Source organism: Chiroxiphia lanceolata, chromosome 10 (assembly GCF_009829145.1).
Source record: "Chiroxiphia lanceolata isolate bChiLan1 chromosome 10, bChiLan1.pri, whole genome shotgun sequence".
Lineage (NCBI taxonomy): Eukaryota > Metazoa > Chordata > Aves > Passeriformes > Pipridae > Chiroxiphia > Chiroxiphia lanceolata.
In genome coordinates this window covers 11,793,828-11,808,262 of record NC_045646.1, presented here as the reverse complement: position 1 = coordinate 11,808,262, position 14,435 = coordinate 11,793,828, and the positions used below count along the sequence as shown (strand labels likewise).

The following is a 14,435-nucleotide window of genomic DNA, read 5'->3' as shown; positions in this document are numbered from 1 at the left end:
AGATTAGGTTAATTGGGGACTGCATCTCTTCTAGAGACAGCCCTAGTTTCATTAGAGCTAGTGGCAAAGCTCAGAGTAACTTCAGAGAAATGGGATTTTATGTAACATACCTGAAAGCCTTCATCGCTCCAAGATCCACCTGGCAGGGGAGTCTATACACAGAGGGAAACTGAACATTTTGAGGAAGATGATGTCAGAGGGCCAGCTGTTCCCTAGGGAACAGGGAGCCAAGTGCAATGGTGCTGACAGCAGGACAGGGACCCATCCCAAAAGGGGCAAGCAGGGCGGGATCAGAGACTGCAGCCAGGGGTCAGGGAAGCCCATGGTGATGAGCCAGATCGTGGGTCAAGATGGAAGTCAATACACTGGCTAGCATCAGGCCTGATGACAGCAGTCAGGGACAAACACAGCTGACTGAACACCAGACAGTCCACAGAGATGGGACATATCTGAGGTCCAGCAGGGAAGTCAACTTGCAGGTCTGGGTCCAGCAGGGACCATGTGCAGGCAAAGACAGCTGAGCCCCAGACCAGCATTTCTCCAGCACAGCTCAGGGAAAAACAAAGTGGACCAGGGCTGAGCTTAAATGGGCCTCCTGAGCTGATGGGCAGAGATGGTGGTGAGGTCCCAGCTGAGGATGCTCAGGACTATAACACCCTCTGGGCCCTGACACACTTATTCATCTCTCTCATGCTCAGAGCTGGTGCAGCTGAATTTGGTGGCCTCTGCTTGGGCCAAGGTTTTCCCATTCCTGCCATCTGAACTGGTTGGCTTTGTCTGCATAGCTCTGTTGAAAGAGAAACTTCTACATGAAGAGGCTAAACCAGACTAGGACCTTGGGAGGTAGAGATGGAGCTCACATCTTCATGTTCTCATTGTCCTTGAACTCCAGACAAAAGTACTCAGTGGAGCATGTAGAAGACATTATCACTGAGTGAAGTAATAGGAAGAATATGGAGACGATGTTGTTTTCCTGTTGAGAACAAAATACATAAGAACAAAATGTAATAGTATTTCCAGAACCTGGACAAATGCGTAGCAGAATTTTCCAGGTAGAAATCTTAGAGAAGCCCAACGCTGCAAATCAACCATCTCATAACTTCAAAAAATGCAAAAATTCCACCAGAGCTTGGCAGCAGCTGCCAGACATCTATCCACCAACCCATCGGATGAGAGCATCCACTCCTCACAGCATCCAGTAATCTTCCTTCTCATACGTAAATGTAGCATGGCAGTTCCTCACCTTCACCAGAGCCTTCATTTGAAAGGTCTGGCACACTCTATACATGAGTTGCTTTTGGGGCTGAACATTGCAGTGATCCAGAACTGAAGTTTCTCTGCAGCAAAAGAGGAAATCCCAGGAATAACTTATCTTCCTGAAAGAGCCTGCCAATAGCCTATGAGATCTTATAGCCAAGAGTAGGAAAAAACAGTCAGAGATCTGTGGATTCTGCATAAACTGGAAAAACCCACTGTCTGTATCAAGACAAAGTCGATTTCACAGCACATATCTAGACAAGCTGGTGAGGACCTGGAAAGCTGCTTATCGCCAGGTTCAAATGGACCTGACCTTCCCTTAGGAATTTCGTTTTGGGTCACAGCTACTATTGTCCACACTGGACTCCTGTGCAAGGTGGTGCTCATTAAGTTATGGCCTCTGCTTCATGGGGGCTACTTAACTCTGACCACTTTGAAACGGCAGCTTAGAGAGACAGAGGTGACTGGAAAAGTCTTAGTGGGACATAGGTGTCCTTGAGTCCAAACAGAACTTTGTGAAGAAGGGAAGTACTTCAGCTAGCTGATCACTGTCTCACACAAGTCTGAGGGAAAATATGAGTTTGATTTATTTATACATATTATATCTGCAGGGAAAATTTTGGAATATTTTCTCAGTAGAGAAGTATTCATTAATAGAAGCATCACATTCATTTGTCTCGCAAAAAATCTAAGCCTCTCCCCCTATATTTTTATTGATAATATATCAGATAATAAAATACTACAAGAGTTATTAAAAGGCTAGTCATTCAATACCTATTCAAGGCACAGAGCAAGTTGTAGGGAGAGCAGGGGACCAGAAGCCAAAAGCCCAAACATGGAAATGATACTAAGATGAAGTGCAGGTACCATAAGATGAAGCTATGTTGGGTAATCTGGCATGATGTGGTGTCAAAAAAGCACACACAGTGAGTCACTAGGAGTGTATGTACAAGTCAGAGCTTGGCCTGATCCTCTCCCCCATCCCACCACGGGGGGAGTGAGCCGGCAGCTCTGTTGTGCTTAGTTGCTGGCTGGGGTTAAACCATGGCAAGTACAGATGATTCAGTTCTGCATGAAAAGCAGAAGTGAAGAACAAAATTTAGTACTGTTACTATTACAACATTTTCTTGGTAAGGTGGTTATAGAAAAGTAGTAGCAGGTCCCTGATCAATAGTGATGGATAAGCAACAAACGGAAGTCAAACTAAAATGTAGTCATGACCTGAGAAGACTTGGAATACGTACAATGTGCCTCTATACTTTGTTCTAAAATTATAAAATAAGGCTGTGTAGCCAGAACCAGCATCTGACCTTCCACTTCTTTTTTTTTCCCCCAAGAAAAAACTGAAGACACTTGCCCATCCTTGACGTATTCTATATCACTGCCAAATCTGCACTCCCCCACTCAAAATAATCCCAAAATAGGGTGTGATGCCTTTCCCGTTGACAAAGCCATAAGTCACAGTGAGCAAGACACACTCGACATCTCCTCCAATCAGTTAAATGAAAAGAGCTCTACCCCTCTGTTTCCCACCACTTCAGCACTCATTATATCTCACATTAATTAATATAGGAGCTAGGAAGTGAGATGATAAATTACAAAACCCCATTAGCCTGATTCTGTCCAAACTGGGAAAATACAGCAACTTGTACATTAGACAAATCTTCCTTGCTAACGTGGGAGTCCTCATGTCTGAACTCCATTAAAGCAGCAGCCCTGAAAAAATATTTTTAATGTACGTATGTATGGAATGTATATCAACGTGCGTGAACAGTGCACGCCTGTGGGAACATCAGAATTCATTAGATCAGTCTGATATGAGATATATTGAACAGGTTCCATCTGACATATGTTACTGGGTTGTTCTGTCCACTCCCAAAGGAGTGAATCATATTGACAGGTTGAATTATATCTCAAGAGATATTTTTCTCCCCTCCTCCAAAGGCCATTTGCAATCACGGCACATCCACTGCCTCTTAAAAGTGAGCTCATCTGGCGCTGGGTTTCATTGAAGTCCTCCACTGTGCCTGAAGGAAGAATGCTTCTGGGCAGTGGGAACGTGGAGAAGATGTGGTCTGTCCAGCTGTGTCTTGGAGTGCTAACCATCCTGACCATGACTGTGTGTGTCCCATCCACACATGGAGAACCTTTTTTACTACAAGGTAAGCTGGAATACAGGCTACGTGACACAGGTAGGTGGTTATGCTTTTGCTTTGCTGCTTGCCATGGCCAATGCAGCACTCGCTTATCTGGGAAAGGAAACAAAATGAACCTCGGGCTACACTAAACAATCAATTAACATGGGTGCTACCGAGAGACTTGTTCATATCAGCATGAGCTAAAGCTGTTCCTCTAATCTGCAGCTGGTTGCATGACACATTCTGCTAATGAGTGAAAATATCAGATCTGGTGAAATCTGGTAAGGGTAGCTCTTTCTCTCTCATAAGAAAATCTCCAAAGAAAAACATTAAAATATCAGAGAGTAGCAATTCCAGTATGTACCATATGAGATTTGACAGCTCATAAATGTCAGTAGTAGAGTGCTGCTGAACTTTTTTTTTCTTCACAGAACTTCTTTTTATATGTTCTTCTCCCATAATTTAAATTAGTCTTAGCTTGAACTTATACTGCAAGGAAATGTCAATCATTAATGTTCTTTCTTAAAGAGACTTGGCAGTGGAAAAAAGAATGAGCAGCTAAATATAGCCTTGAAAATAACGTTGCTTTTCAAATGTTTTTTTCATCTTATATCACCTATTTATTTTTGTAATGACAACCAAAATATTCCCAAGGCCAAGCTATCTAAATATCGCTTGTGTTTATCTTGTACTAGAGTGTTTATAGGGTGTTTTTTTTCCTGTAGCAAATCCCCTGAGCAAGTAAAAGTAGGTATTTTAAAATTATAACTGTCTTTCAGACTTAGGAACGAGGTTTATAGCACTCCATGTTAATTGCAAGTTTTACACAGCATGTAGCTTTTCTCACTCCCTTGGGTTTATTTCCAGAGATCACAATCAGGACCAGAGGCTTCAGCTGCAGCATGAGGCAGGGTTGAGTCCGGCCAAATACTTGGAGCATTGCTTTGTCCGGCATCCCTCTGCTTCTGCAGATTTATGTGACTTTAGCTAACAGAGCTGATTCCCATATACTCTTGAGCATCCTTCAGGCTCACCTGGTGTAATATTTTGCCTCAAGTTTATCAAAAATACTTGCATTCATCCCCTCAGAGCTCTGTAGGGCTGATGGCTATTTGAGACTGTTTTCTCCTTTCTTGCCTCCCTAAAGACATTGAGATGAAGTCCTAAAGATCCCGGAAGGAGAGAAAATAAGCCTTTCTGTATAATTTCTTAGTATTTTCCATGGATTCTGCAGGCATCTTCTAGGGCTTTGTAAGGTCTGGGTGTGGAGCAGGGGTGTTCAGACCAAAGATTTTTTGGAATGGCCACTCTACATATAAAGTCTGGCTCTTATTCTGTCATTATCAAAAATGAGTGCAACATTCTAGTCTTATAAGACTCTGGAAATCTGTTGAGCAAAGCTGAGAGGGTCTCTTCAGGGCACTGATTAGTCCCATCCTGTGTCTGTTGGTTTCTGCCAAACCCTTGACCTTCACAACCATTCATTTGAGGGCATAGCCACAACCACTAAAGTAAAACCACTGAGAAAGCTCCCTAAAGGGGCCTCCTACAGAGGTCCAAATTGCTTTAGAATAGCAGCTTGGGGAAGTTTTTCCTGGAAAACAGAAAAATTCTGCTTGGTCTTGCTTTAAGCTCCTCCACACTTGGTTCAGGAAGAATCCTGCAGTACTGTTGGCAGTCAGAGAGAGCAGCCCCCAGCCTGAGTGAGCACAAGAATGGGCTGTGGGGCTTCAGGGCATTTCAGCTGTGGTACCCACACATCAGCCTCCTGAGGAGTGAGTTCCTACCTCTGTCAGCCCTGGGAAGGTGCATGGTGTGAGTGGGGGTAACACCCGCAGTTTTGAGGAGAGAGGATCCTGTGGGTTGTTTGTCTGGCTCTGCAGAGGCATCTGCTACACCCACCTTCCAGAAGAGGTTGGGACTGTCCAAATGAAGGTGATGTCTCCAGCTCTCTGCAGCCAGCCATGCTGATGAGGCTGCAGAGAAACTGGCCAGCAGCCCGGGGCTGGCAGGGAGGGCTCCCCATCCCACACCCTTGCACTGCGCAGCCCTCACTGCCTGGACATTTTATTCTGCGCTCACACACCTTCCTTTTCCCCCGAGCTACTTCTACCCTCATGAGTGCTGACAGGAGACATTTTCCTTCTACTTCTTAGCCTTCTTAATGTGATTAAGAGATTAATTGAATCAATTGATTAATTGATTCTTAATTTGATGAGATTGAGAAAGATGTGTTTTGTCCTGCAGATAACCGAGTGCTTCCAGAGAGAGAAGACACAAATCACGAGGACACACTGCTGAATCTGCTTCTTAATAAGAAATTCTCATGGCGGAGGCCAGAAAATGTTGGTAAGCAAAGGGGATGGGAGATCTCCACTTTTTGAATCTGTGTGTGTATGAATGCAAGGAACCTGATTCTCAGGTTCCTCAGAAATACCAGCTGCTCAGAAAGCAGAAGCACCCGGTATGGTGCCTACATGTGATTAATGTCAGATGTTCTCTGTCATGGGGCTCCTGGACCTGCTTTTGCAATGCCAAAAAGCACGTACCCTAGATCCTCAGACACTCAGCATTGGGCTGGCAAGGGAGCATGTGTGCGTACATAAGTAATAACAAGAAGAGATTCTGCTGAGTCCCTGTGCACCTGATATCCTCGAGACATTGTGTTCAATGCCTGGGCTACAGGCCAGCTTTGGGAGTCACCTCTCCACCCACACCCCACACAGCCCCATGGGCTTTTGAGAGACAGCTCTGCATCTTGCTGAAACCAGCAGCATCTTGTGAGCACATGGGGCAGGGGGGTGGCACCAAAATTTTGCAGAGATTGTGCAGGTGAGATCCCTTGGGGTCAGGTGTAGGCTGGGACAAGGGCAGTGGGAGCTCCTGCCTGGGCCTAAGCCCCTGCTTACTGCTGGAGGCAGTTGAGACAATGGGCTTTTCCCACACAGTTGAGACACCAAAGACAGGCCATGGGGAAGTTCTCCTGTTTGTGCTCTGTGAACAGACACAAATTTAAAGCCTCCATGTGGCTAAACTTAAACCTACTGAAGAGAAACTTGGGCTTTCCCTGACATTGGGCACCAAATGGATTACAGGGGTCAGCTATTCCCACGGCCACTGCACCCAGGGGAGGTTTGGAGCTGTACGTGGTGGTCTCAGAGCAGGAAGCTGCCCTTCCCTATGAAAACAGCTGAGAGCAGGGCCCAGCAAAAATTTTGTTATGAAAATCCATTAATCAAATTCACTCAGTGCTCTTCCCCAGATGTTTGTTAACGCAGCAAGGCAGTGGTTAAACAAACCTGGGACAAATAAATAAACATAAATAAATCAAGTCCTTATACTAACAAAAGCATCTTCTTGCAAAGAGGATGCATTCAAGAAATAACGTTTTTATGATAGGTTTATGGATTATTGCACTTATTACTCCTGGAGGAAAGGCTGCATTTTATGCCAGACAATTGAATATAATGAATCTCTGAGCAGAGCAGAGACAGAGGATTTACAGCAGGCAGTTTCTCAAGGCTTCATCCATAAATTAACTTCCTTCTCCCTGCCTGAGAAAATCTGTTCCAAATTTCGACCGCTGTTCATTTTCTATTCATAGCAGTCATTGGCCAAACTTACAGTTTGCAGAAAGTCAAGACAAAATTTTACCTCTTTCAGAGTTTCAAGTGCCTATTTTGGCACTTGAAACTCTGAAAGAGGTAAAAATGTCTATAATAATAATAACACCACCACCTCTTAAGTGGCACTTTTGACTTATAGATATGCCGGGATCTGTCTCTCTACCTTATGGATATGTAAAGACATAGTTAGGAGGAATCTGACCGAGGTCATTGCTGACAGTGCCAGGAACAGAGCTCACACCCCCTGACTCTCATCCCCATCACATCTCTCAAACTGAGCCCTGATGTAATGGATTTGCTTAGGAACTTTTTGCTTTTACTTCCAGTTAAATATCTGTCAGAAAATATTCTGGATTTTTCAACGGAATGGTTTCCTTTTTGAAGGAAAAACCGAAAAAGCAGTCAACACTTTCTTGGAACCCTCCTGCTCAGTTTCAAACATTAAAAAACCAAACCAAACCAAACCAAAACAACTAGTCTGGCAATGTGTCTGTGAGTTGAAGTCTTATCTGAAATCTGAAATCAAGGGGAATTAGTCCTAAATCCCCTTGACAACCCAGACCAATGCCTGGTGCCACATTAGGAACAGACAAAAGAGGCAGTTTCAGGGCTGTTTTTTGGCTTGCTTGTGGGGCCTAGCAGAGATATTCTTTAGCTCTCTCCTGGCTCTTCTGCTTATTTTAGTGCGTTTTTCCCAAATGCACTAAATTAGCGCTTAAAACTGGCTGATTATTTTGTGTTCCCCTCCCAGGAGGACTACTGCAGCCAGTCACTCAGCTTTAACTGAGCTCATGTATCTTATTAAAAAATTAAGTGGTTTTGACATCAGTTTGAGTCTGGAATAAGGTACCTCAGTCCTCAAGAGTAGTGAGACTGAAACCCCCTATTCCTGCAGCTTTCCCTATCGTTAGTCCAGGACATTCCAAATTCAGCTGGAGGGTTTAAATCCTGTTTCCAGGAACCTAATTCTCTCCTCCTTCTGAACAGGACGTCTCAGGGCAGTTCCTTCATCCACCTGCATTGTTTTTTGACAGTAGTACAGTACTGATTAGCTTTGAGATCTCTAAGTCTGATCTATGAAGCTGGCCCCCAGGTCCTTTTGCTCCCCCAATATTTAGAGGTGTGGAATCTGTGCCCTCACTGCTATGTGACTTTTCCTGTTGCTCCACTCTGCTAGCCCGGCTCTTTTCTGACTTATAAAGCAGTAAGTTCTGTTAGGCTAACTTTGTGTGTTCTGACTTCTGCCTGCATGGGTGATGTGAGCATAAACAAGTCCTAAAGGAAGCAATGAAATTTCATATAAAGGCCAGTGGCAGAAAAGCCTGAATTAGAGATTTGCTGTTAGCAGGATAAAATTTAAAAAGCAGCAAAGAGGTTCACCTGAGTTGGTGTCACACAGTAAGTGACCTCATTGGGCCAATTCCCCTATGGCTTGGTGAACAGCAAAGAAGCTTCCCTCATAATGGAGAATTAGGATAAAGTCCAATAGGATTCAGCAGAGAAGACCTACTTTTCTGTCAGTTTCTGCTGTCATTCATTTGGAGATCACTAGTAGGAATTAAATGATAACTAAGTCTTTTCTTGTTAACCCCTGGAGAGGACAAATGAGGAAATGGTTTTTAATTTGAGCTTCAGGAAGCAATGCAGATACTGACATTACTCTCTCCCTTCTTGCAGACTGGGAGTTGGCAAAGAAATTTGAAGAGCTTGAACAGGTGAGGAAAGCAAATGCATAGACACGTAGATGCATACATGTATGAATAGTTAAACGATTGTTTAAGCTGTCTTTATGCCATATTCTTCCATCTTTGCATCCTGCTGCCCTTCATCCTGATGATATGATGTATGTATTGCACAAAGAGAAAAGGAGAACCTGGGCTATAAAAGCAGAACCTGGGCTAAACAGCTGCACAAGCTGGAAAAGGTGGAAAGAGAGCAAGGCTATGGATGAGTGCAATAAGAGCTGAGGCAGCTCCTGCTTCTGTCACCAGTGAAAGGCCAGTGAAGGCCAAGCCAGGAAAAAATTAAGCACCAGTGGAAATCTCCATGGAAGAAAAGCAAGTGGGAAGAGGAAGTTATGCTTCCTTCCTAGGCATTGTATCAGCTGGCTGCAGTAGATAACGAGTTGAAGTTGGAGGGATAGCCACTGCCCACCTAAACCAGAATTTTTTTCTGGACTCTTTGCTAGTAAAGGTGGCTGTACCCAAGGTCAGAACCCTGCTGGGCTAATCAAAGTGCACACACACATGGAGTATCCCCTATCTACACACAGTGCCCAGGAATAGGGAAAGGTCTGCAGCAACCTTGACACAAATCACAGTGCATCATGCCAGAGGGGAGACTGCCAGATTCTATCCTAACCCCTCACTCCAGTGCTGAGGGATGTTAAACTCTGACTTTCTGGGGGCAACTCTGCCAGAGCAGAAGGCAGGATGGTGGCTGTAGAAGTTCACAGTCCGCTAGAAAATAGTAGCCACGGAAGAAGAACAAATATGGTAGACTACCCACATTATAACCGGGGAAAGTTAGCAAGAACTGTGAGGGAGAGAAGGGAGGGACAACCCAGAGCAATGGAAGAGCGATGCTCTCTGCTACAGTGGCTGGATGCCTGGAGACCTGCCTCAGCCCTGTCTTGACTCTTAATCCAATATCCTACACAGCCTCCTCTCCACAGGGGTTACAGCCAGTCTACATGTACCTCCATTGCCCTGAACTTGCCAGCACTCTGTGGAGCTCTTCATAATGGGGCCTTTGTTTACTGCACTGTTTCTGTTTAAACAGCTGGAGAAGTTGAAAGATCAGCTCTCAACTGATGAAGGGTCAGAGGTGGCCTATGCCTTGGAAAGTCTCTCAGCATCCCAGCCCAAAAAACGCGGTAGGTTTTGCGTTCGAGCCTTGCAGCCATCATGTCCACTCTCATCTCTAGGGCTTCCTTTCTGCAGAAAAGGCAGTGACAGTAAACATGCCCCAAATATGCTGAAAAACATCTGGTTGGCAGCTTATCCAGCAGTCCTGGCCCTTTCTTGTTAATGGCTGGCTGGTTTAGCAGCTGGTGAGAAGGACTGTGTACCCAACCCTGTCTGCTGTCGAGGCAGATACAACTGGGTCTGCACACCAGGCCCTCATGGAGGCAGTCACTGTCACATCCCACTTTTCACAGAGGAACACGGGGTTATGTGAGCAAAGAGTGCCTACCCTGGAGGGGGTGAGTTCTGTGTGAACGCATCCCCACAGTGCACCCATCGCTTTGCTCTGGGCACAAAGCTGGTGCTGAAGGCATAATGAGACATGTGGACTGCACGCGTTCCCCTCTGCCAAGGTCAATGCCTCCCTACAGAGAAAAAAGGAACACTTGTTTCTGCTGCTGAAAACCAGCTAAAAAGATGTGGAAATCAACCAAGAATGCAGGGAACTAAGATCTGATAGGTCTCCCAGTTGGTCTCCAAGCCCTGTCCAGTCCATAACCAGTGGCTCAGCAGCCTGTTGTACCAGTGCTCCTGCGAGGCTGCCCCTGACAAGCACAGGGACAATGCTGTTCACAGTGGCTTTCTGTGGATTCCTCCACAAAGCAGCAGCAGCAGCTGTGAACCAGAAGTCACTGATGACAGATCTGGCCTAAAAACAAAAGAGCTAGTTCTGCCCTTAGCCCACATGCTTTGTGCATGTGGAAGCTGACAACCTGCCAGACAGCCAAGAAAAAATTCCTTTGTGCAAGGCTTGCTTAAGTGCTTAGGTGATCCTTAGGCAATATGCAATTTACAAGCAACCCTGGAGGCTGTCATTAATTTGGCTAATGTAATTCATGCCCTCACCAGTCCTGGAAGTTTTGAAGATAGATAAGAGTACTTCCCCTCGCCAGGTTTAAATCAGATTCTGACAGAAATTAAAACAGAGAATCTTTGTCTTCATCTAAACTCCTTGCAGTCTGGGAGGAGCTCGTGTCTCAGCATGAGCACTGCTGATTCAGGAGAAGCTTCCTTCCAAGATCCTGCTTTCAAAAACCAGGTAGAAATCTCTTCTCATACTTGATAATAGGAGACCCACATGGGATTCATGGATTTGTTCTGGTGATACAGCTATTTTTTCCAACACCAAAATATGCATCCTTCCTTAATCTAGTCTTCTTAGAAGATCCCACAGAGATCAGTGTTGTTTGGAGATGGTTAGTAGCAGAGTGGTAGTGACTGGGTTTTAAAAAAAAATAAGTAAGGACCAGATACAGTCTCTCCAAATCAGTATCCTGCTTCTCCAGTCAGCCACAGATGACCCCCCCACCACCACCTCTGAGGCAGAAAAACTGCTGGCCAGTAGACAAGAAATAAAAAGCTCGTTCCTGACATTGCTCAAGTAGAGTAAAAGGAACACTTTAAATTGAGCAGTATGGAAACAACATTTAGATCCCCTGTTTACACTATGAACAGCTAAAGAAAACACCTTTTAAAACTGTTATATGAAGTCAAAGCTGATAATTGAGGTGTGCCCAAAAATCACACTGCTGCCTACACACCTCAACTCTCTCAAGACATGTGTCTTTTGAAACCCTCTTCCAGAGTGGGAAGCTGGAAAAAGTCCCTTGGATCCTAACATCCTTCTCTTGCATCCCTTTCCAGCCTGCTTTTGGAAATACTGCATCTGAAGGCTCGTCAGGACTGGAGGATGAAGATGAGCCCTTCCCCAAACTGCCTTGCTGGGTATTAATGTGTTAAGAATTTGTTCTGTTCTCTCATCATGCTGCTAATTTGGATGCCATCCTCCATGACCACACCACAGCCAAGTCTAACAGGGACTGTGACAGGAGCTGGTAGCCCACTGCCACTCTCTGCTGTTCCTTCCTTCCAGGTTTACCCTACCATGGTCTTCTACTTGGAAGATGCTTCCCAGCTTTCTGTGCTGTCCTGTGTGTGCCGTTCAGGCTATTGCCACTGTACACTCTCCCCCTTCCCACCAGGTCCCCTGAGGCACCAAACACTAACTCAGCTTCCCTGGGCTCGGGCCTCTGCCCACACCTGCAGATGTTGCTCACAGTGGTGTCTGGGTTTTCTGTTGCCTCCTACAGACAGGTCTGTGATGACCTAATGGCTGCTGTTGGGACAGGAAGGCAGGATGGGTGTGATGTGAAGGGCTCAGGCTGCCTGCCTCAGCTTGCTGAGCCAGAGCTGCTCCTCACCATGTCCTGTCACTGTGCACAGGGGAGGGCAAGCACAGAAATCTGGATCTGTTGGATATCATTCCAATAAAGATTTTCTGTTGCACAGAAGCATGTGGTGTTTGCTTTCTCAGCCCTTGCCCAAGGGACAGCACATTTCCCTTGATTTAGGCTCTTGTTACCTTAATGGTTCATGTGAAGTTTACAATGGAAATAAGGCTCCCATTAAACACCTAGAGTTTTAATGTGCCTGAGAGACAGACCCTTCCTTTTGATCAAGATCAGGAATGAGAGCTGGGTCTTCCTCACAGATATGTGAGATGTTGTGCTCATAGGACCAGAGCAGAACCACTGGTTTCTACCTACTCACCCCAAAGAGGTGTTTTCAGCAGAGATTTTTGGCTCATCTGGCTGGTCAGTGCAGGGACTAGCAAAAGGAAGAGATCACAATCCATCAGTGATTCCTACATATATAAATCTTAAGTCACAGTATCCACATTTATTTGCAAAAACAAAGGACCTCGTTCCCGAAGGTGTAAATTCAGAATAAATCCTGACGTTAACTTTGAGGTTTGCAACAGTATAAATGAGAGCAGGATCTGATAGCCACTGTGAATATGTGGAATGATTTTGACTAGCATTGAAATTTCTCTCCAGCTCTTTTGAGCCATGTGATTTAACTGTAGCTTGCATACTACACAGTCTTCAAAACGTTACCTCTCCCAAAGCTGTAATTACCATCCTACACTCGTTGCCTTGGGCTCTGGCAAGAAGAACATGCTTACCACAGCAGTACTTTGCATGTACTTCATTAACAGGAGATCTATTCGTCCTATTACAGGCCAAGGCCAGCATCTATGGAATAAAACCAGCTTCATTATATCAGTGAAGTTTAATGACATGCAAAATACAGTTTCCGGTTACCATTAATTATTTGTTGTTTCCTTGGTAGTGACTTAGAACATATTTCCCATTTTCTGTTGCCTTTGTGCAAGGGAAAAGGTACGTGGGAGCACACTTTTACATACCCTCACATCAGCACCAAACCCAGGAAAAAATTATACCCTATGGACAAGAGAAGGGTCTCTCTTTCTTTAAGAGTTTGGTGCTCCAGCTGAAAGGGAAGTGTATTCCAAGAGCTGTACTGAGTGCCCAAAGGTGGAGTTGAGCTCAGATGATTTCAGCTTGCAGGAAATCCCAGTGCAATGAAAGGCCAGCACAGCAGGCCCCATCTGTCACCTGCTTGCTGTAGCCATGCCTTCCTGACCCAGTGTGACAACCCATCAGCAAGCCAGGAAAAGGAATACAGTGTCTGTGGGTATTTAACAGCTTGCTCTGATCCTAGACATAGGAATTCTCTCATAGGAGTATAATGCATCCTGCTGTGTAGCAGTGATTTTGTTCTAGATTCCATCAATGCAGTTATTTAAGTGCTCATGGCACCCAAACTACCCAACTGTTTCCTCACAGGCACTCCATGCTGCTGTATTAGCTGCTTCTGCTGCAGTAATGAGTTTGTGTTGAATGCAATTAATTGACTAATTAGAAGCAGAGGTGGTGATGTTCTCCCTAGGCTTACCCTCTACATGTCACTGTGGGGGTCATGTCCTTTCCCCTAAACACACAGAAGAGAAACCCTTCTCTTCTTTGGGTGTCTGCTCATACCTTACTCATGCTTGGGCAGTCACTCTTGCTAAAGTTAATGACCCACAGGCAATAATTAAAGGGATTTCCCTGGGACGTTCTAGTTGACCATGTTGATTTATTAGAAGAAAATCCTCACAGGCATCTGAATGGGTTTGCAAATCCAGGCAGCACAGGACAAATCGAGCGTGCGATGGATGCTGCAGTATATCCTCATTTCACATTTGTTGATCTCCACGCTATGCACAGTGGCTGAAGCCACCCAATATTGTCTACAAAACCAAATTGTGATGCTCAGCCTTTCAGATAGCATCATATTTTAAACAGCGCGTGCCAATTTATGGATTTTAAAGATGCTTTTTGAGCCACAGGAGGTCTCAGGGTGCTCTGTGGTAGAGGGGGCAGAGGAACAGAAAGACTGTTGCTTTCTCCTAAGTAATCCACACAGTGAAGTGGGAGCAGCACTAAAGCTTCCACCAACACCACCACAGACACCTCTGTCCTGCTCTGCTTTCACATTACCCTTCAAATGAAGGGCATTTCTGCATACAGCTATCAGGGTTTAAAAATCCCCCTTTTTTGGAGGCCCAGGCTAATACCTGCCAACTGTTAAATACTTTTATG

General features: G+C 45.0%; 1 protein-coding gene across 1 annotated transcript; it reads left to right on the top strand.

Moving 5' to 3' along the window:
• The first annotated feature begins 1,419 nt into the window (after positions 1–1,419).
• Positions 1,420–12,246, top strand: UTS2B (urotensin 2B). The gene is made up of 6 exons (XM_032697930.1): positions 1,420–1,523; positions 3,202–3,419; positions 5,643–5,744; positions 8,699–8,736; positions 9,803–9,896; positions 11,632–12,246. Exons 2-6 carry the CDS (start codon positions 3,296–3,298, stop codon positions 11,655–11,657), a joined length of 384 nt encoding a protein of 127 aa, XP_032553821.1. The 5' UTR covers positions 1,420–1,523; positions 3,202–3,295; the 3' UTR covers positions 11,658–12,246.
• The last annotated feature ends 2,189 nt before the right edge of the window (positions 12,247–14,435 follow it).

Bases quoted from the DNA above. Each gene is read 5' to 3' on its own strand.
- UTS2B (XM_032697930.1), top strand. From the start codon at position 3,296: ATGCTTCTGGGCAGTGGGAACGTGGAGAAGATGTGGTCTGTCCAGCTG. The intron at 3,420-5,642 runs GTAAGCTGGAAT...TTTGTCCTGCAG, and splicing joins AGAACCTTTTTTACTACAAG to ATAACCGAGTGCTTCCAGAG. The intron at 5,745-8,698 runs GTAAGCAAAGGG...CCCTTCTTGCAG, and splicing joins GCGGAGGCCAGAAAATGTTG to ACTGGGAGTTGGCAAAGAAA.